This window comes from Chamaea fasciata, unplaced genomic scaffold, assembly GCF_029207755.1.
Source record: "Chamaea fasciata isolate MVZ Bird 193981 ecotype frontalis unplaced genomic scaffold, bChaFas1.0.hap1 SCAF_1, whole genome shotgun sequence".
In the NCBI taxonomy this organism is placed as follows: Eukaryota; Metazoa; Chordata; class Aves; order Passeriformes; family Sylviidae; genus Chamaea; species Chamaea fasciata.
In genome coordinates this window covers 95,029,949-95,053,118 of record NW_027094086.1, presented here as the reverse complement: position 1 = coordinate 95,053,118, position 23,170 = coordinate 95,029,949, and the positions used below count along the sequence as shown (strand labels likewise).

Below are 23,170 nucleotides of genomic sequence, written 5' to 3'. Positions count from 1 at the left end.
TTTGTTTAATTATACAGATAAGGGAAATGGATATCAGGAATTTTTTGAAGATGGGGATTGTCTTTTGTCGCCATATTGATATATTTGATCATGTTTTATAATCTTGTGTTCTGATAATGGTAGACGTTCAAATTCTCTTTTCTCACAATCATAGTTTTAGTCTTTGATAACTGGCAATAACATTTTGGAATTTCAACCTCGTGACTACATCTTTTTGTAGAGTTACAGACAGCTTATATGCAGTATCTAATTTTTTTTTAATGGAAAATGTGCTTATTCAGTGTGGGGAAGACTGTGGGGTTTTTGACAGGAGTTCAGTAGTGGTGAGGGAGGGAATCCTGCCTCTCTGCTCTGCTCTGGTGAGATCCTCGTAGAGTGCTACATCCAAGTGTGGAGTCTTCAGCACAGGAAAGATATGGACCTGTTGGAATGAGTCCAGAGGAGAGCCACAAAGAGAGATGGAACATGTCTCCTAGGAAGACAGTCTCCTATGAGAGAGCTGGGGTCATTCAGTCTGGAGAAAAAAAGGATCCTGGGAGACCTTATAGCACTTTCTAGTGCCCAAAGGGGGCCAACAAGAAAGCTGGGAATAAACTTTTTGGCAGGGCTTTTTATGACAGGGCAAGGGTTAATGATCGTAAACTGAAAGAGGGTAGTTTCAAACTAGATACAAAGAGGAAATTTTTTTATGATGAGGGTGGTGAGGCACTGGAACAGGTTGCCCAGAGAAGCTGTGAATGCCCCATCCCTGGAGTTGCTCAAGGCCAGGTTGGATGGGGCCCTGGATAACCTGGTCTGGTGGAAGGTGTCCCTGCCCATGGCAGGGAGTTTGTGACTAGATCAGCTTTAAGGTTCCTTCCAACCCAAACCATTCCATGACTGGTCTGCAGATTAGAAACCTCTGAAACAAAGCAGCAGGATGTGTGTGTTTCCCTTCTTCTGACATTTAAGATGTATATGCCCGAGCTGTGCCTTTCAGCCGCAGTTTGAGGGAGTTGGTTGCATGCTTTAGCTTTTAAGGTACATTGTCATGGAGTTATTTTGTTGAGATTTGCTATTTGCATGTGTCCATCTGTGCAGAATTCTTTTTTTCTACATAGAATTTTTTAAATTATTGTCCTTAAAAAAGCAATCCCAACATTTTGGGACACCCTATTAAAGCAGTTTACCCTGTGTCTAAATTAGTCCAGGAAAATCTTTGAATTTATTTGTTTAATTGAATATTTATCTATTTTATTATGAGTGCACACAGAACTTTGGTGACTCTTGATCTCTTAATTTCCTGGTTTCACTGTTTGTATAGTGTTTTGGTTTTAATGTAATCTAATTGAAGCAAGTAATGCTGAAGGTTTATTGGCTCATTTAACAAATGACTGGATACTTAAATATTTATTTGAAGTCTTCTGGCTTGTAACACTGCTTTTGTTTTGATTTCAGAATGCTCTCTTTAGTTGTATTAACAGAAATGAAAGTAAGTATATAATGAATAGTTTATTTTGTTTTTCTTTTGTGTCATTCTTTTTTTCTCTAAACTGTAAGAGATTCTGTGGATGAACATATACACAAACACATGGATTTCAGACCCATGTAAGCACATGAGTAAATTGTCTTATTCAAGTAATAAAGGGATTTGGCTATTTGTATAATTAATATCAGTTTTTAGTTTGTGTATCTGTATTTGTCTTTTTTGTCATATTTTTCTTCTGCTTGTTCCTTTGATGTGTGCTAAGTAGCAAAATCAAATGCATAGTTGAAATTTTGAAGAACCATGCAAGTGTTTTGTTGCCTAGTATGTTTATATAAAATGAAATCAGTGTCTCAGAATTAATTCTAGTAGAAGTTGTTCTCAAGAACTACAATATGTATTTAACAACATAGCAAAGATAGGTGAATCACCAATACCATCTGTCTGGGTTTTTTGAATGATACTATTCTCGTATTTGTTTGTTCGTTAGTAGTATTTTCTGATAATACAGTTATTTGGCACGTCTGGTTACCTAACATAAGAACAAAACAGCTGAAAATGAGATTCAGCTGGCTTGCTCATGTCTTGAACTTGGGTTCAAGGCCGCTTTTGTACTGACTTTTTTCTCCTGCCAGACAAACAAATGTAGTTTGGCTAGTTACAGATATTTCCAGTCATTCTGTAGACAGAGATATTTCAATAGAGCATAGAATTTCTTCTCTTTTGTTTTGTTTTGTTTCCTTGAGCATCTTTGTGTGTTATACAGACATGCTCATCTCTTCATTTCTCTGCGTAGGAACCCATAGATTTTCGGTTGTTTGTTTGTTTGCTTCCCCAGTGGGGTCAGTCTGTTGCAGTTACGCAGGTCACCACACGAACTGCCGGGAATATTGCCAAGCAATTTTTCGGACAGACTCCTCTCCTGGTCCATCACAAATTAAAGCAGTTGAAAATTACTGTGCGTCTGTTAGCCCTCAGCTTATACACTGTGTTAATAACTACACACAGTCATATCCAATGAGAAACCCTACAGACAGTAAGTACAAACAAATCTTTCTTTACTGAAAGTCATAGAAGATCCTGAAAATGTACTTCATGTACTTTTTATATAGAATGTGTTGTTGTAGATGTCTATTGTATAAATTGTATTACTCTCATTATATGAATTTATTTGATGATAACTTTTGGGTTTAGGTGCATTATTAATTTTTATCTACTTTTCATTTTTACTTACGGGCTTTGTAGTTTTTTTCCAGACTTGATTCTGTATTTGGGAGAAGCAATGTTATTTGAGATTCTTTGGAGGAGAAGAAGGCACCTTACAGCACTTCTATTTCTCAGGGCTGTTATGTTGTACATCTTTAATGTTGTTTTGTGCTTGACTGTTAACTATTTTGTTAACAGGTTTGTATTGCTGTGATAGAGCAGAAGACTATGCGTGTCAGACTGCTTGTAAAAGAATTCTAATGTCAATGAAAACAGAGCTTGAAATTGTTGATGGACTTATAGAAGGCTGTAAAACCATGCCTCTCCCTCAGGACCCACTTTGGCAATGTTTTCTTGAGAGTTCAAGATCTGTTCACCCAGGAGTTACTGTGCACCCCCCACCTTCAACAGGCCTTGATGGAGCCAAGCTCCATTGCTGTTCTAAAGCAAATTCTTCCACATGTAGGTCAGTACCTCTCTAACCTGATTTCCAATTGTGAAAGTTCTTAGGAATTTGTCTTCTTTCTGGCCTTTGCCTGAATCTTGCTAGGTACATCAAATAGGAAGTTCTGAACTTCTTAGAAAAAAATACAGGTTCAGGTAACCAGATAGTCATCTGTTGGGTAATCTATTCTGTCCAATAATTTGTATCTCAAAACATACTCTTTTATAAGAGGAATCAACCTTTTCTCATATTTAGCACTGGTTTATTGTAGCAGACACAGTAAGTTAGTTAAACTTGTACCATACCTGTGGTCATAATAGCCAATATTGCAACCTGTGGTTAAGAGGTCTTAACGAGATGCTAAAGAGAGACAAAAGGACAATGAACTCCACAAACTCTCAAGTGCCTGGTTGCTTCATGTTAAAACCTTGGCAGTGTTCCTTTCTAGATGCTATTCTGGTTTTTCTCAGTGAAAAATAATTTAGGTTATTAGGTAATTAAATAAGGGAACTAACTATTCTGACATTTAGAAAAACAAAGGTTTTCAGCAAACTGTTGCATGCTTGCAAATTATTGAGGCATTTTTAGTCTAGGGTGGTTTTCTGTCTACTTTTAAAATAGATGATGATTGCATTTTAAATGCATCAGTGCGTCTGAATAAGTGGCAAACATTTTTGAGCTGTTACTTCCTTCTATATCAAAATTTTCAGTAACAACATCTCATGACAGTGAGTTCTAAAATGGATCCTTCTACCAAGTTCTCAATAAGCAGGAGATCTAATAGTACAGTGAAGTTCCATACCTTGGGATGGAAACAGTTGTAGTTTGTAGGACATTGCCATGAACAAAGTGAACTGGGTATTGCTGACACCAGAAAACATCTGAAACAAAAGCAGCAAACAGTGTCCCTGTTTCAAACATTAGGGCTAAAGAAAGAATGTGTTTTGCTTGACAGTCATTTCTGTAGAAGAAGGTGTGATTTTAAGCTGAAGGATGGGATTAGAAGTTGTTCATTGTGTTGTCAATTTAGATATATTACCAGTAAAATTAGCTGGGATAGTTTTCATCTCAAAGTTGTAAGTTCAGGTTCCCAGCTGTTACATTTTTATTGGATATTGCAGTTTTATATCCTGAAGTCTTTTGGTCTTACTAGCTTAAAAATGTGCTGACATTCTCAAGCAAAATCGGTTATTTCCTTTGAGCACTATATTTGGGTACCCTTGCAAACTTTGTGGGCTCTAATCAATCCTCTGTGGTGAGCAGAGGCTGTTGTGAGCAGCAAAGAAATGATGGGCTATATCTGAATGGCTGGTGTTCTTTTCATTTTACTTTCTTCATCTCTATTTCTTTTTTGTTTTCAGAGAGCTCTGCACTAAACTTTATAGCACGAGCTGGGGCAATTCACAGAGCTGGCAAGAATTTGATCGCTTTTGTGAGTATAATGCAGTTGAAGTTTCCATGTTGACCTGTTTAGCAGATGTACGAGAACCTTGTCAGCTGGGCTGTAGAAATCTTACTTACTGCACTAATTTTAATAACAGGTAGGAGAGAGACACTGAATATTTTATAAAGGAATTCCTATGCTTTGATTTCAAAAATAAAATGAAATGTTTTTAAGACTTATTTTGAGATTGTATGTAGCTTTCTTTCTGCAAGTATGGTTTTAGTTAATTTGAAAATAAGTAGTTTTTCTTCAGAATGAACTTTGGGAAATGTATTTAGCAACAGATGTAACAAAACTTACAAGAATAAAGGTTAACCCGTGAACTTGTAAAATGTCAGTTTATTACCTCTGCATATTCCTCTGTCCTACTGCATAGACAAGTAAGTCATGGTAACTGGAATGCTGTATGTTATAAATAAGGTTAAAGTGTTTGTTAAAGTTACACGTTACTAATTTTCAAAATTCCTTTTTTGCGGAGGTGTTTCTGTGGGTTTGTACTCTATAGGACAAAATTATTTAAAAGTGGTGTCTGAAAGTAATTTCAAGGTTATGGTTAGAGTTTTAAAAAAACCCTAAATTTTCTTAGCTATTAGAGATCACTGGCCTCTTTTTTTTTCCTTTTTGGTTTTTGTTTGTTTTTTTTTAAAAAATATGTAATGGCATGAGTGTTATATGAGTAGGAGAATCCCAAGCCTGGCTAAATATAAATGATAAATCAACTTGCATTACTGATTCACCAAGAAACATTTACATAGATATTTGGGCTATCTAAGATATTTGCTCTTAAGTCAACTTCAGGTGAGAAATATTAAAGTGATATTTGATCCAAGAGAGAGGCGAGAAGGGAGTTTCAGCTTTGAGTCTTAAAGACCTTGTCTTCCTTAAAGACAGATTTCAAATTGATTCTGTTCTTGCTGAACTGTGGGAGGGATTAATTACTTTTATACCACAAAAAGCAGGTCATATGAAGAATGTAGGATTCTTACAGTGAAAAGGGAAAATGTGTGGTACTTTCTTTTTCTTTTATACATGCTATATCTTACCTTCTCCTTTAAGACCAACAGAACTTTTTAGAAGCTGCAATACTCAGTCAGACCAGGGAGCCATGAATGACATGAAGCTATGGGAAAAAGGGAGTATTAAGATGCCATTCATAAATATTCCTGTGCTTGATATTAAAAAATGCCAACCAGAAATGTGGAAGGCAATTGCCTGCTCCCTGCAGATTAAACCTTGTCACAGCAAATCCAGAGGAAGTATTATCTGCAAGTAAGTACTGTGGGTAAAACAAAAACCATTTTGGAGGTTTTACGAAGGATTTCAATGAAAACTAAAAAGCTGTAGGACTGTGTTTGCTATGTTAGGAAAACATGGCAATGCAAACATGGAGGGAGTATGAAATTGCATGGTTTCCATTGCTTGAATCACCATTGCATGGTTGCCATTGCTTGAATCTCCATCACTGTAAATGATGTTATTTGCCAGTCAATGAGATGGATGTATATCTTTGCATTGTAAAGTGAAAGAAAAAAGATTTATTGAAGGGGTTTTTTGACCCTCTGTGGTGTCTTAAACCTTTCCTCTTTTTAGGTTTTGGGATCTACTGATAACTTTCAGATGACAGAAAGGTCTGAAAAAAAAAAAAAAAGGGGGTTTTTTCAATAAGTTTTGAAAGTAGGTGGTTGAGTAATAAAAAAGAGCAGTTAATAGTGCAGGTAGTGAGGTAGAGTTCAGCCCATATTAGACATCAGTAAATGAAAGAAATGCTTGGGCTTGGAAGACACATGCATATGATGCCATAGAAAATAAAGATCACCAAGCCCAAAGTCAAAGAGGAGTAGTACAAGCAGTAGTGCAGTAGTTTCTGTCTTTGTGTCACAAATTTGTTCCTCCCTCCTACATGAAATGTAGCATATATATTTATTTATTTATTTATTTATTTATATATTTATATATTTTTATATATATATAAACACTGCTGTGAGGCATATTGGGAAAGTTCTGGATTTGGGTAAGGGAATAACTTAGAAATCTTTTTCAAATAAACCCTTTTTTGTTCAAGTAGTCTTCATGAAATTCTGTCTCTTTATTTATCTGTAGATCAGATTGTGTGGAAATACTGAAGAAATGTGGAGATCATAATAGATTCCCTGAAGGCCACTCAGCTGAGAGTATTTGTGAACTCTTATCTCCAACAGACGACTTGGAGAACTGTATACCCTTGGATACTTACCTGAGTAAGTACTAACATACCTGTGCAGCAAAATTAGAAACCAGGATATTCTGAAGGCTTGTCATTACTTTTAATAATCTTCATTATTTATTTTAAAGAAAATGGTATTGAATTTGAGACATTTTATTTAGTGTATTAGAGAAAATTGGAATTTTCAAATTGCCATAATTCATTGCTTCTATTCCTTCTTGTATTGGGCATATGTGACAAGAAAATTATTGGGCAGACAAGATAAAGGAAATATATTTTGCATGTGAAGGATCATCCAGATCATTATTTGCAGGACTGAGGACTAAACTATTGTAATAAGTTAACCACCTGGTCATATCAAGCTTCTACATCTATAATTAAAGTAAAAAAATTCCACTGGATTGTCAAAAATATGATTTTACTGGACTTAAGAAATGCCATGCTTTGCTGAAGAAAGATAAACCTCATTTAAATCAGTGTAGATGATGTATATTCTGTTTTCAGGCCCAAGTTCTTTAGGCAACATTGTAGAAGATGTCACACATCCATGTAATCCAAACCCATGTGCAGCTAATCAGCTGTGTGAAGTAAATAGAAAAGGATGTCAATCTGGAGAGCTGTGTCTTCCATATTTGTGTGTGCCAGGTAAAGGTTTTTTAGGCTTCTCTTTACTGAACTTTGCTGGTAAATACGTCATTGAAATGTTGTGGAAGGTTCTAAAGTGAATTGCTGTGCCATGGTTTAACCCAGCTGGCACCTGAGTACCACACAGCTGCTTGCTCACTTTCCCATCCTGCCTGGGGAGGAACAGTTTAGTCACTGATATGAAGTTAGTAACAATAATAGTTGTGATGGTGCTGTTGATGCAAAGTGAGATAACAGACAAAGAGGAATACAACCCAGAGAGAGGAACCAAGAGATATACAGTTCCACAGGTCCCCTCCCACTGACCCAGCACCCAGCCCATCCCACCAAAGATGTCTGGATGTGCAGCCGATGGCGTTTCTGCTTCTACTCCCTTCAGTGACACTTTTAATGTGGTTGCACCTCACCAGAAAGACACTAATGGTCATTTGGGAACTGGTTTTTTACAGCACTTGTGTTGTCTAACCTCTGCACCATGTGTAAATGTGAGCTGACTGGGCAGAGAGCCTCATGCAGAATAAGTTTCAGGTACCTAACTTTGAAATGATGCAGTTGGGTGGTGTCAGTAACAAGGATCAAACCTGCAAAAGGAACTGTGAGACTCTGCACTGTCCAGCTTCTACAACCCCTTCATTGTTCTGCCCTAGGCACAGGTAGTGTTTGCCACAGTTTTCCCCTTTCCTTTAAAGCAGAAGCTGCCATTAAGTGGCATGAAGGGTCAGCTGTCGTTCTTGAAGCAGAGCAGAAAGTGTGCATTTGGTGACCATTTGAACACGTATGTGACTGAGCAAGTGAGAGCAACACTGACTTTTACACTGAATTGCATGGAGCAGCCTCCTTTCTAGAGGAGGTGATAGAGAACATTTCCATAGCTGTCTCACATCAGTTCCCTGAGCCTCTTTTCTTCCAGCAGTTCTGTGGCTGATCAGCAGTTTCCCCAGTGGTTCCTAATTAAAAAGAGGAAAGCTGGACTTTGCTTCACTCATACATCTGCTCTTTCAAAAGTCAGGATAGACTTCATCTCGTTCTTTGTGTAAGCTTGGGGATGTTGTTTTGGTTATGCTTCTATGACCCTTACAGATAGTTTTGTTTTCCTGGAAAGCTGAACCTTATTACTGTAGACGTTGTATTGTCTTTACTTGCTGCAAAAGTCATTCAAAGTCATCCGAAAACAAGCTCACACAGAGCTTTCGAGGAGACAGTTTGCTTCCTCTGAGGGTTGGAAAGTGACTTTTATATTTAAATTCAGTCTTTTTATTGGCTGAAAGTTTCGGGGGGTTTGTTGCAGTTCACCCCTTGTAGGGTTACTTTAATCTGCTGTTTATTTTATTTTTTTTCCTTGCAATTCTTAAAACCTTTTTCTCTTCTCTTCTCTTATCCACTTTTCCTGCTTTTTCTCCCTTTCTCCCCGCTTCACATCTACTTGTAAGAACTCTTCAGCGTTCACTTAAAAGTTGCACGTAGAGAAGAAAGGAACAGTAAAATATGTGAGGGAGGGGAAATGACTGGGCTTTGCTTGCCAATTCATATTTAATTCAAATTCTATATTGGAGAAAGTGAAACGTGTAGTATTTGTCATATAACATGTTTCATACTACTACAGAGCTGGAAAATCAAAATACTTGAGAATTATTGTAATTTCAAGTCTGTTTCTCAAAAGTAACATCTTTACAGGTTCTTGAGAACTTTGTCTCAAGCAACTGTTTTCTATTTTTGCTGCTCGTTTCCTCTGTGAAATGGGTGAATTTAAGGGCAAGAGTAAGGCTGCTCAAGAACACCTTATGTTTTTTGCAAGTCAGTGTAGTAATTAATTGCAGTAGTGGCAGTTGCCCATGTGTTTACTACTTATGAGCTAATTTTTTTCCTTGTATGCAGGCTGCAAACTGGGAGAAGCCTCCGATTTTATTGTCCGACAAGGTACACTTATCCAGGTTCCATCCTCAGCTGGTGATGTTGGGTGTTACAAGATTTGTACCTGTGGACACAGTGGCTTGCTGGAGAACTGTATGGAAATGCATTGTGTTGACCTCCAGAAGTCATGCATTGTTGGAGGACAAAGGAAAAGTAAGTAATAGAGCAGTGATGCATCCAGCACCTGTTCCTTACCTAATGAATTTTGAGCTACATGAGAAGACTGAGGGTCTGAATTCAGGGTTTATCAGAAAATACAAAAGCTGATGACTGCGTGCCTATATTTAATACTGGGTTAAGTCTGACATGGTGGAGGGCTCCATTGCTGAAATGAGTTCTGAACTGTGCCAGTCTCAAATCAATCACAGTCCTGTGTGAAGGGTGTTCTCAGTACACCATTTCTTTTTAGGGGTGGTTTCTTTACTAGCTCCTAATGGTTGGTGGGGGGTTGTTTTGGATTTGTTGGGGTTTTTTTTATTCCTTCCAGTGGCTTGTGGCATCTGAACCCATGAACTCCCAAGGTTTGTGTTTCCACTGCAGTGGCTGGCACAAAGACTTCTTTCCCTATTTATTCATTCATCCAGCTTAAGGTTTGTTAGTACTCATGCACATATTCAGAGTAGAAAGCACACATCTTAAAAGAGTAAAGATAGGATTGGATAAAAATACAGGATAGGTTGTGGTGATCAAGTGTAGGGTTCAGAGAGAAAGGCAGACTGTCCAGCTACCTGTCTACACTGAACCGTTCCCTTTTTCCCCTCTTCCCTTTGCCTTCCCACACATCCTCCTGCTTGATTCATCTTAATTACTCCTTTTCTTTGCTTCTTCCACTAAACATCCCCTAATAAGTTTTGCACAATCTCAACACTAAATAAGAATTATAGTTTAAGATACTTATCAATGGGGCTAACATATGCCTAAAAATAAACATGTAAGTAAATACATGATGATAATGAAGGTGTATTGAACACAAGTCTTCCTCACCATGGCAGCTCCCTGTTTAGAGTTTAGATTAGCACAGGTAACAAGGATTAATTGTGTTCTACCTAATCTGACAGTCAAAGGAGTTCAAGGAAATGTGACAGGTGATGCTTTGTAGAAGATTATATTGATTTATTTTCATATTTACTCTTTGCTTGAGAGATTTAAATGTGTATTTTTGTCACGCAAACTGGCATTATAATCTTGGAAAAAGAAAACAAAAAAAAAAAGCTACTACTAAGGTAGGGGAAAACTTACAAAAGATCTTGAATATAAAATAGAGTCTGTGCTGAGCTGTGACCTGTCTGAAGTTGGTGTCTTTGAATCAGCAAGCAAAAGATTTTCTGCTAATGAACAGTTACATATCTCAGCACTGGACATTGTTTAGTGACTGTAAATCAGCCTTTTTAAACTACTGTCAGACTATTGTACAAGCAGAGCTAGAGCAAATTAATGATATTTCATGAGTCCAAAATAATTGAGGGTTTTTTTTTACCATATGATAAGAGTTATTTTCACACTAAGTAAAACTTAGTGTGAAAGGCACCTGTTGTAGTTTCATTTGTCACAAACAAAATTTTCAGATTGGGAACCAAACCCTAAATGATGAAAGAGCAGGAACTTGGGGGATATTTCTTCCTCACAAAAGATACCAAGTCGAGCTAAATAAGCAATTGTACAATTATTTTCATCACTCAGGAAAGTCTGCCTGCAGTATTCCATGGAATGGAATGGGGAATTTTGGAATCTGTTTTTTTGTTGTTTATACAAAGAATATAAAAGGCAACCAAGCATACTTAAAACTTTTTTTTTTCTTTTTTTCTTTCTTTTTTTTTTCAGAATTGGTACTATTTGTTCATGGAAGCAGAACACTGAAAACATCTTAACATTAACAATATATTTGATGGGCAGTTATAGAAAGTATCTGGTGAATGTGGATACTTTTAAGATGCAGTTATTAACAAATAAGTTTTTAAATGGTGACTAACTTTTTATGGACCATTCTATCCAAGGAAACTTGTAGTTTTTCAGATTATTGGTTAAAATAATCACAAAAATATCTGATGCTCTATTTGTATTTTGTGGTTGTACAGTGTACAGCCATCACTAGTTCTGGTAACCCTAACAACATGTGTAGCTGTAGGTATTCATTAAGTGCTGACCATTTGAAAACAAACCACCACAACCCCAAGACCAGACAGCTTCCTCTTTTGCCATGGTGACTCATGAAGTATTTCTGCTGATTAAGACTCTAGCTATTATGTAATAAAAGAAAAAAATTACTAGGTTCCAAATTTGTTAGGTGATGCACTAGATGTTAGAAAGCAAAGAATTAAAAGTTTATGATCACCATGTAAATATTTTGCAGTTACAATATTTAATTGGTTTATGTCAGTTGTAAAAAGCCAGGGTTTAGACATAAAATCTGAACTGTGTTTTTTAAAACCATTTTCTATAAAGAAAACAACCCTGAATATTTTGAATGATGCTGGGTTTTTTATGTTGTGAGTTGACTCCAGCCAATGAAATGATTACTGATCATTGCTGATCAACACAGGTTGCTGTGTGCACTTTGACAGTGAAAGCCCTGCACAACTTTCAGGTGGATCCTAAGTCAGGTACTCTGAAGAATCACCTGAGATCCTGTGTTTGGCATTACCTTCTAAGCTTTTCTTCTTTCCTGCTACCAAATTCCTTGGTCCTTTGAGTAGTACTGTGGTATAAAGAGAGCCTTTTGTGCTACAGAGGCTTTCTCTCCCACCCCCTCTTGTTCTGCCCTCATTTGTCTCTGAGCACCTCTTCTGAATTGCTCCAGTGCTGAGGGGTTTCCTTGTGCCTGTGTAATATTTTCTTAAAAGTTCTAATTCTCAGTCTCAACCCTTTGAAAAGAGATTAGAGAGAATTACCTTATTTTGTAAAACACGATTACTATTATGTTTTCCTCGAGGGCTGTGTGTTTGTTGGTAGTCTTTGATAACCAGTTTGGTTATGGATAGATCAGTGTGTGTCAGCAACATGAACTGATCTGATACAAAACATACATCACAGTGAAGAGCAGTCATATGGACAGTTCAGAAAACTGAACTGGAGTTACTAAATTGAAGAAAAATCCCTTAAGTTTCTTAGATTCAGGTGTGAAAATGTTACTGACTTATAAAATACATTCCAATCCAGTGAAGGTTGGAATGAAGCATTGGCAGTTTTACCTCTTGAGAAACACATACAAGTTGTGCTATGTGTGTGAGACAAAACATTTAGGAGTATTTAATACTGAATACATGAATTTAATTTAGAAGAATGTGTCTTTACAAAAGCTTTACCTTTAAGAAAACATGAAACTTGCTAGCCATAATTTATTATTCTTAGAAAAAAACAAACAGAAAACCTAATTTATACAGGCTTTGAAAGGATGAAGTGCTTGCTTCTGTGGTTAACTAATTAATCAAACCACAGACTTTTCCTTTAAGTCAATAAAGCAAAACTTGAAATCTATTGAAAAAAGAAAAAAAAAAAGATAAAAGTTTCAGTGGGAAAATATACTGAAAAGGGAAATTACAGAAACAATTTATGAGAATGTAGCATCTATGTAGTGTATATGAATATGTCATCTTCTGGTGTGTTTGCATTAATTGTATGTATTTACTTAATTTATTTGAAGGCCATGGAACATCCTTTAATATAGATTGCAATGTCTGTTCCTGTTTTGCTGGAAACTTGATTTGTTCTACACGTCAGTGTCTAACTGAGCACAGCTCAGAGGATGAACGTCGGAAGTTTACAGGTAACTTTCCAAACCATGGAAACTGTAAATTGAGTATTTTTAGAGCAGGAATTATCAACTAAATTTGTTCTACAGTATTAATGGAAAACACCTGATAATTTGTTATTACTTTGGGTTTTTTAACTTTTTTTTTTTTCTCAATCTGCACTGCAGGAAAAGCACATACTTCAAAAAAGAAATCAATACTGAAAAATAAAACCTCAAGTAATACATAAAAATAAGTAGAGACAGGGTGCACTAGGGATAAGAGATAAGGAATTTAGGGGAAAATGGAGAAAGCTGAGTAGAAGAGGCGGAACACAAACTTCCCTTCCTGCTCCTTGTAAGCGCCTGTGTGCTCCAGCATTGCTAAATGACAGGTGGGAGGAAAGGGCTGAAGGCAGAGACACCTCAGTGACACCTTGTGTATCCAGTGTAATGGAAGATGAGTGTGGACCCAGTCCCTGTTCCGTGTGTTGCTCTTGCAGGTTTGCCCTGTAACTGTGTGGACCAGTTTGTCCCGGTCTGTGGTCAGAATGGGCGCACGTATCCCAGTGCGTGCATAGCCCGCTGCGTTGGGCTCCAAGACAACCAGTTTGAATTTGGATCGTGTATTTCCAAGGATCCTTGCAACCCAAACCCTTGTAATAAAAATCAAAGGTAAAAGCAGAACATTTTTAGCTTTTCTTTGGCTTCATTCACTCATAAAGGAGATCTATGTGTTCTTTGAATGTGTTGTATATTGTAACATTCTACTTTGGGGCTATTCCAATAAAAATAACTGTTTGAAGTAGCTGCTTTTTATTTATCATAGTAATATTGGACTGTAATAACTGCCAGTTCTTGGTTCCATTTTTGTAGTACTGTGTCAATTAACTTCATTATACAGATCGCAGTTTAGCAATAAAAGAGACTTCACGTACACTTTCCAAAGTGGGAGAATCAGACTTTGTCAAAACGGCAATAACTGTCATTTTACTGTTTTGTTTCACACCTTCTTTTACTGGTTTACACATCTGAATTCAAGACTTAGAGTCAGTCTTGCTTATTCAGTCAAATAATCTGTGTTTTTTGTCTCTAAAACGAGAAAATATCAACCAGCCTCCTTTTTTTTAGACTGAAATCTTGTGAAAACTATGTACATTTTCTGGTTTTTCAGTATCAAGAAAAGCAAAATCTGCATAGACAAATACATTAAAACAAAAATATGCTTTGTACTGTTGTCAGACAAAAAAAAAATCTGACCTTTCTTACAGAGATCAAAGCATGTGGCTTACAATATTGGGCTCTGTCTTCAATTTTCTCAGTGTTGTGCAATACTGCAGTCTCCTTTGAATCAGTGCATTTTTCTGTTTTGAAAGAAAGCCATCAAAATAAGTTGTGTAATATTGTGCTTTCATGAAAGCTGATTGTAGCAATTTTAGGGTCTTTTTCCTTTTTCTGCACTTTAAATGCCATGATGCAGAAAAATACTGAGAAAACACAGTAGTTTTGTAGCTGTTACAGCCGTAATGGCATTCAAAATTGGAATTTCAAAGCTGCATTGTGGATAAACATTTTTTACTTTTTATGTTTGAAATTTGGAGAGTATAGAGGCTTTCCAGTTTTTCAAAATACCATTATGCTTAGAATCTCAACTTGTAGTTTCAGTAAAGGACACAATACATTTTTTTGGGTCAGTTTGATAATGAAGCTCAAACTGAACATGCTCATTTGAAAATGCCCCTGATGCACTTGGAATCTATTTAGGATTTTACATTCCACTTGAGAAGTGTTTAAATCTCAGAATTTCTAAGCCTTCCCTAATATCATAGGCATGTCTGTAATGCATGGGAGTGCAGCACTCAGAGAGAATAAGGACATATTGTGCATTATCCAGTGGTGGCAGCACTGCTGTAATTCATGGAAGGAGGGGGTTGTCCAGAGAGGCCATGAGACCTTCCATCAGCCTGTTTAGCAGACTGCATCAGCTGGCATTTCTCTAGCAGAGGGATGTCTTGCAGGGCCTATGCCAAATGTTTTGCAGATAAGATCATGGAAGGTACATGTTTAATACAAAGGGGAAAGAATTTGTGTGCTGTTCTTCTGTCTGGACTTGTCAGTGAAGGCTGCAGAGGAATGGATGCCAAGAAAGTGTAAATATGAGATTTTTCTGCTTGTTTGCAGTTATCCTCTAGATGGGATGTTGTACAATATTCTGAACCTCCAATTATAGAATCGAATTAGATATTTGTAATTGAAACCATATAATCTTGTAGGTCTTGTTTTCACCTGTCTCAGAGAAGGGCGAGACTAGACCTCTGCAATAGAATCTTCTTTTCTTGCTGTATCCATGTTTTCTCTAGCCTAGCTGTTCTTACATATTCATTTACAAAATGAAGTGTGGGAGTAGGTAAGAAGTTTATCCAAGCCTTTGTCAATAATCCATTGAAAAATACTTGGTAAAAGATAAATGTTAGGGGAAACTGTAGTTGTGTTGACATACATTGAGTAAACGTGGTGTGAAACTGTTCCAGGTTTGTTGATGAGACCTGAAATGAGCTATTCAGAGTGTTTAATCACTTGTATTTCCTGCAGATCAGCTGAACCACAGCTAGCTATAAAGCACTGGAGAAAATTTCACTGAAAATATTTTCCCTCAATATTTTGAAACTTTAAAAAAAAAAATGCCATGCCACAACACGACATGAAATTACTATGACTTTCTCCAGGTGCATACCAAAGAAACAAGTTTGCTTGACCAGTTTTGAGAAGTTCGAATGCAGCCAGCATGAATGTGTGCCAAGGCAGTTAAATTGTGACCAGACACGGGATCCTGTTTGTGACACAGACAATGTGGAATACACTAACTTGTGTACTTTGTACCAAAAAGGAAAAAGTTTGGCATACCAAGGACCATGCCAGGTAAGAAGTGGTTCTAGCAATAAGCATCAAATCTTCCTCGTTCCTTGGTGTTCAATTAAACAGTTTTCATATTTCTTTTTTTTCAGTATTGTTTGTTTGTTTGTTTGGGTCGTTTTTAAGTATTCTTTCTGGGGTTTATCGTTTATAAAATGTTCTAATAGCAAGCAGTAATTTAAAAATCTTAACTAGTATAAAAATAATCTCACAATCTTCAGAATTTTGTCAAGTGTTTCTCTGCTTTAGTTAACAGTTGTCTCAAAGGCAATCAAAAGCTCTACTTATGCTTGCCTAGGGTTAATAATCTTGATATTTATATCTTCCTATATATGCTATTAAAGCTTGCACACTGAGGTGTGTTTTCAGTAATTAGTGCATTTCCTTGGTTACTTAAATGCTAATTCTTACCAATTTTAACTTGTTAAAATATAAAATAATGCCCAGTCATAGAAAGTTTTTAGCTTCTTGTGTGATTGTATCCCCAGGTTTACCAAGTTCATTGCTCAGGATCTATTTACAGACAAGGCAGTCTGTAATGATTTTCTAGTTAGTCTGCATTGGATTAGTCTTCATATCAATCCTTGAGAAGGATTAAAATTAGGTGTAGTTTTTGCATTCCACCACTCTCTACAGTGGTGTTAGACAAACTACTTCTGGCACCTTACAAAAACACATACACGAATATAAGTAGTATAGGTAAATAAGTGATATATAAAAATATACAATAATGTGTTAGAAATACGTTTATGCACACTAAAGTTCAAGCATGCAAAACCACACTAAGATGAATTAATAAATTACTAATGAGTTAAGAAATTAATTTTATTAATAGACTATTTTAAAGTATAATGAAATTATGATTTAATTGATTTAATAAGTTAATTTAAATATGGTCATTTTATTTAAGCATTAGCACAGAACAAAAGTTGTTGGTTTCTGAAATATGTTCTATTGTGCATTTCTCAGACTTCTGTCACCTCCTTGAAGTACTTACCCTTTTCATTTATGGTCCATTCATAAACTTGCAGGTTATTTCCGACCTTTTCAAAGGCTTGACAATATTAGCAGTGAATTCCCATTAACTTTGGTTTTCCCAACATTGAAACTACTGTGAAATTTGTGCAGCAGGGCTGAAGTGATGTTTTGGGGTTGCTGTGTGTTCCAGCCATTCTGCAGGTCAGCGGAGCCCGTGTGCGGGCATGACGGACAGACGTACAGCAGCGTCTGCGCCGCCTATGCCCAGCGCATGGCTGTGGACTACCACGGACACTGCCAGGCTGTGGGCGTGCTCTCTGACCACGGCTTCCACTCCGAGTGTGCCTTCGTCCAGTGCCCCCAGCTCTCTGCCACGGGCTGCAAACCGCTCCTTGCGCCAGGTGGGGCCTGCTCACTGCAGGGAGGGGAGAGTTCTCCAGGCTCTGGGTATAAAGAGGGCGATACTTGGAACAAAACGTAGGCTTTAAAATGTTGTATTACCGGAAAGCGTAAAGTAATAACTCTATTTAGGGCTAGAGCAAGCCAGTATCAGGACCAAACTGAGTAAACCTGAACTGGAAAGCCTGTGGCTTTGGGAGGCATGCTCCTTCAGTCTTTTAGAGACTGACAGCTGGGATGGGTTTGGGAGAAATGAATGAGGTCTGTGGTGTCCAGGGTAGGATGCTTCTAGGAATCCAGTGAGTAATTTTTCAGAAGTGGCAGCGCAGATACCACAGTGGAATGCTGAGCTGTCATCAGCATAGGGCTCCCAGAAGGATGGAGATGGTATTTAATTAGAAGACAGAGCAAAATACCATATGTATTCACAGTACTGTGAAAGACAGCAGGAGTAGTTTTGCAGTGTGTTGGTTTGAACCAGTTTTTTATTCTGTTCACAAGTGCTTCCTTTATGAAACAGCCACTAATCACAGGTAATACATAGAGCAAGAAAAGCTCTGTTCTTAAAACAAAACAATTGCATTCATTTTTCTCCTTTCTCGCCCCCTTTGAAAAAGGGTCTTCGTGCTTTGTAATAACATTTAGTCCTGAAAATGTCACTCCATGAATGTGAATTACATGTAAGTTGGAGAGTGGATTTAATACACAGGATATTGTATTGGATATTGCATGGATAGCAAGTTGAAATATTATCCCTTTGGTTTCTGACATGGTGAGGAAAAACAGGAGACATCTGATGATGTCTGTCAGACAAGCACTTTTTCTCCCTTGTTATCTAAAGATTTTAAGCTCCAACATGGTGCAACTGCAGAAATGAATGCTTGCAATGTGCATAAATGCTTCTGTCATGTCCTAGCTATATCAGCTCTTGAAATCCATAATTTCTGTAGCTGATATGCATGCATTCATACAAAATCTTGCCTTGTGCTACACACAGTGCCTCCAAGTTTTAGCCTACATAATGAAGGATCTTAAAATGAATGAAAATTCATCTTGTTGCTTCCTGCTGGTAGTAGTAAATGTGTGTTGAAAGGTGACTGATTTTGCATTATAAATGTTCTAAATATTAAAAAAGTATTAGAAATGTGCAACTCATGTGCTGTCAAATTGAAACATTTGCTTTGGTAATTTTGCTATTTTCATTCTCAGTTAATATTCAAATTTTGACTCTTTGTTACTTGAAAGTGAAAAGATTATTTGTTTTTATTACCAATATTCCTTTAATTCACCCAGGAGCCTGCTGTCCACTATGTGCTGGAATGCTGAGAATCTTATATGACAAAGACAAGCTGGATAATTTTGCAAGGGTAAACAGTTCAATCATGCCTAATGTTAAATGGTATATGAAAAGTCAAGTTACGGTGCACTTCCCCCTGAAAGGTTAACATGTTATTAAAGCCATTATTTTTTAGTTGTTATTTGTGATAACTGGGTGGTCTTTTCCTTATGCTGCTTATACTTTATTTCTTTATCTGAGTCACAAATTGAATTACAATGCAAAGCAAAACAGAATTTGAGTAGGTACAAACAAGCAGACTCAGGTTTGCAGTTTATATGACTTGTAATAGTGCAGACAAATTATATAGGAACAGCATCTATGACTCTACTGCTTTCCTGTCAGAGATTATGTGCTTATAGGTGCTATGTGTGTGTGTTGACCAATTTTGCTGAGTAACAGTGTCTCTTGGGTCTGACTGCATTCTGGAGTGTTGTCCAGTTGTCACCTCTAATGGTACAAGGGACACAGTGGCTGCTGCAGTTTCTCAGTTCATACATTACAACATGTGACTGTGAAGAATTTTTAGTTTCTATTAGAAGAGGGCTTTCTAGTTAAAGAAATTTGTCTTATTCAAGTAGTTGGTGATAACTACTCCTCTCACCTACTAAGCACCCTGATACCTGGATTGTAATGTCTGCCTCTTAGTTCAGACAGCTGGTTCATGTGAGAAAAAACTGCTTCAAATACTAGAGAGTTCTATAAATCTAGGGCTGCTCTGCCTCTTGTTTCCCAGTGTGGAAGCACAAACCACTTTAAGAGATAACAACCATTTTTGAAGTATGGGATACATAGGCACACTAACCATGAAGATGGAGAACAACACATATCTAAACCGTGGTTAATTTAAGAAGTAAATATTTTTCCTCTCTCTCTCTTTCTTTCTTTCTCTTTCTCGCTCTCTTTTTTTTTTTTTTTACATTTTTGGAGGGATAGGTTTTCTTAGAATCAGTGAATCATTTCTTAGAATGATGTTTTAGAAGCATTGAATCCTTTAGGTCTTCTGCTAGCATTTAAAGTAGAGTTTAGAACTGAGTAGTTTAATGGCTTAAACACATTTTTGGGCATGACATAATGTTATTAAAACTGAGGAGGAGAATTTTCCATAATATCACATTATCCACAGAGTTCTTTGTTTTCTTCCAGGTAACAAATAAAAGGCCGATAACAGTACTTGACATACTTGAAAAAATCCGCCTGCACGTGTCAGTGCCACAGTGTGATGTGTTTGGATACTTAAGCATAGAATCAGAAATTGTGATTCTCATCATTCCTGTGGATCAGAACCCCAAACCATTGCAGGTAGATGATGTTATTATTGATTTACCCAGCATGGATTTGCTTCACTTTTGTATGTGTAGGATGGTGCTTGTTTCTCAGGCAGATACATTGCGCGTAATTTGACTGCTCATGCTCTGTTAAGTCCAACTCACCTCCAACTTGGCTCCAACTTCTGTCTCCTTCTCCAGCAGAAATGGCCCGAAATGTTGCCAGGACTTAGGAAGTAAAGTCTTGCCTGCAGCTCTCACTCCATCTACAGCAGGTGCTGTCAGATTCCTGGGGGGAGGAGGACTCTGAAATCAGAGGCCACCACTGCTTACCTCGTTGGTGGCACCTATTGCTGAGCTAGACACTCCTCAGCTTTCAAAACTTTAGACCTCCAGATGTTAAGCTTGTCAAATTTAAACTTCACCAGAGGCAGCTTCTAATGCTTTTCAAGAGACTTATTACTAAATTCCTTTCTGGAGTGCAGTAGAAAGTGAAGTGGAAGAAATTAATTTCCGAACAGAAATTCATTAATATCATCATGTCAGTGGGGGAATGGAAACCTGCTGTTTCTCAGGTTCTATTACTTCCATTCTTTTCTCCCTTTCCCATAAATCGTTTTTTTCTGATTTGGAAGGAAAAGCCCAGGAAGGAGAAAATCTTGATTTTTCCACTGTTGCACACTTAAAGGAAGTAGGCTGGTCAATCAGGAAGGAAGTCCTCAGTTTTGGAGGCACTTTTTTTAGTGATAATTCACTGTGGACTTTTTTGCATCAGCATTCAAAACACATAACCCCACGATAACTTGCATACAGCTTCCCTCCTTTTCCTTTTCTACTACTCAGGACTTCCACAGGAGTTTTCATAGTACCAAAGTCTACGATGAGACCTATGATCTGTTTTCCAAGTACTCCCCAAAATTATCTAAATCTTACGTGCTGATGGGAATATATTTGCGTTGGCATTTTACATGATAAGAAGAGAAACAGTAACTTTCTTTTCCTCTAGATTGAAGCCTGCAATAAAGAAGCAGAAAAGATCGAGTCCCTGATCAACTCAGACAGCCCAACATTAGCATCACATGTGCCACTGTCAGCTCTAATTGCATCTCAAGTACAAGTTTCATTTAGCATTTCTTCTGCTTCTGCTCAAGTGGCGCCTGCTCTGCACTCCCTGTTCACAAGCCTTCTACTCACCTTGTCATCAGCATTGGCATGCTACATGTAACTGCTTGGGAAATACGCATCACCATTGTGGCATTTATATGGTGAAGGACATTTGGAGTTGTTGGTCACTGAACAGAAAACAAAAAACATGCAAGATTCGATGAACTTAAATTTTTCGATGAAGGACTAAAAGTATTTGAATTATGTGAAAAGATGATTCACTTATTCATAACTAGTCAGATGACTGTTTCAGCACAATTAGATTGTTTTCCATGGATATTGGAAACATAAATATGCTCTGGAAGGTTCTGACATTATGGATTTATGATTTTGAGGAGAAGGGATCTTAAAGGGTTTTTTCAGCAATGAACTAAACAGTGTTTTAAGTTTACAGAAGAATGCTAATTTCATATTATTCAGATGCATATCAGTGATAATGAAAGCATGCACCTATTTTAAACATCATTTTTGGAAGAAACAGATTGCTGCTACTTAATTACCTTGCCAAAAATTTAAGAGTTTATTCTCATGTAAATATCCTTTCCTATTTTATTATGAAGAAAACGAACTAGCCCTGGGCCTATTTCTGTAGACATCTTTCCTTGGACTAGTGAAGACTTGTAGGAGTTTGGGCTCACTCCTTGTAAAATGACAATCAAGCTTTATGCTAGTACCTGACTTCAGTGAAGAGATGTGTTCTTTTTATAGTTTTGTACATTTCAGAATCTCATATTGGATGCAAAATTATAAAGAATCTCAGTATCTATATTTAAGTGCCATTTAAAATATTGCAGTATTTGCATGTTATCTAATGAAATTTATACTTTAAATGTTTATACAAACAGTATGTTTTATTACTTATTGTATTTTATGCACCTGACCTTACTCTACATGAAGTATTTTATATCAGTATTATGATAGCCACATTTTGAAGTATATACAGAAAAACCTATTTTTGCCAAAATGCTGAACTTTGAAAGAAAGCACTGAAAACTTTTTGAACATGTATGTTGTAGCATGTTTGTAGCAATTATTTTTTGCTAAATCTTTTAAATGCAAAAGCATTAAAGCTTTTTATTTTAATAAACATTTGTGTCTTGTGTCCTTGTGCAGAATGCATGTAATTTTATGGATTCAGCAACACTGCATATATTCTCCTTTCTCTCTCAAAATAAGCACTTAAAACTAACTGCACTTACATACATGCATGACTCACACAGATAATGTTCCCAAATAGATGTCAAGGGGCTCTCAAGGGTGAAAGTGTTCTTGCCAAATAGCTTGAGGAAGACTCATGCACATAATCATCAAAGTCTTGAAACAGAAAACTTGAGTATGTTGATAATCCATCTGTTTCTGAAATCTGTTATGTGGATTCTTTAGACTTGGACACAGAAATAGAATGGATGCATTTCTAAAAAGCTTTTTGAACTGAAATGGCTCAGATGATCGATCGCCCCAGAAACTTCAAGCAATTCAGATTGTTTATTTTTTCCTAATCATTTGCAAATATCTCTTCAATGTGTAGCCTGTTAGCTTGCCTAGCATTTAGCTGAAGCAAATCTGATGCCTACTAAAATAAAGGAATTATAAATGTCTTAAGAAAAAAATATATATATTTATACATACATGTGTGGTTGGATGGATGGATGGATGGATGGATGGATGGATGGATGGATGGATAGATAGATAGATAGATAGATAGATAGATAGATAGATAGATAGATAGATAGATAGATAGATATGCACCACAGTGGAAAACTTAGTAAAGAGCTTTAAAAACAAACTTTTGGTGGAATAGAATATACAGTGAATTTACTTTTATACATCTGAAAATTGTAACAAAAAGTTTCCTTAATTTGTGTAATCAATCTGGGAGAAGCAGAATTTAAGCCCAGAGATTCTGTGATTCTGTAATTTATGTCGGTGTCCATTGCTTGCTAGAAAAGAGTGAAGCTTTTGAGAGGTTATGTTAAATATGTACAGAACCAATGAGATTACATCGAATCCTAAATTCTGAAATGGAAGTCCAGCCTTCAGACAGTACAGGGTTTACACTCTTTTTT

General features: G+C 36.8%; 1 protein-coding gene across 2 annotated transcripts in view; it reads left to right on the top strand.

Annotated features, from left to right (window-relative positions):
* The window catches only part of RECK (reversion inducing cysteine rich protein with kazal motifs), a 47,425-nt gene extending 24,743 nt beyond the window's left edge, over positions 1-22,682 (top strand). For both annotated transcript variants that reach the window (XM_066189877.1, XM_066189885.1), the window contains 15 exons: positions 1,438-1,471; positions 2,304-2,501; positions 2,870-3,137; positions 4,478-4,657; positions 5,617-5,829; positions 6,661-6,797; positions 7,268-7,408; positions 9,284-9,472; positions 12,960-13,082; positions 13,550-13,721; positions 15,773-15,965; positions 17,128-17,338; positions 18,630-18,703; positions 19,819-19,974; positions 20,947-22,682. In XM_066189877.1, coding sequence (XP_066045974.1) covers positions 1,438-1,471; positions 2,304-2,501; positions 2,870-3,137; positions 4,478-4,657; positions 5,617-5,829; positions 6,661-6,797; positions 7,268-7,408; positions 9,284-9,472; positions 12,960-13,082; positions 13,550-13,721; positions 15,773-15,965; positions 17,128-17,338; positions 18,630-18,703; positions 19,819-19,974; positions 20,947-21,165 — 2,508 coding nt within the window. In that variant the 3' untranslated portion in view covers positions 21,166-22,682. The remainder of the gene's footprint in view (positions 1-1,437; positions 1,472-2,303; positions 2,502-2,869; positions 3,138-4,477; positions 4,658-5,616; positions 5,830-6,660; positions 6,798-7,267; positions 7,409-9,283; positions 9,473-12,959; positions 13,083-13,549; positions 13,722-15,772; positions 15,966-17,127; positions 17,339-18,629; positions 18,704-19,818; positions 19,975-20,946) is intronic.
* The last annotated feature ends 488 nt before the right edge of the window (positions 22,683-23,170 follow it).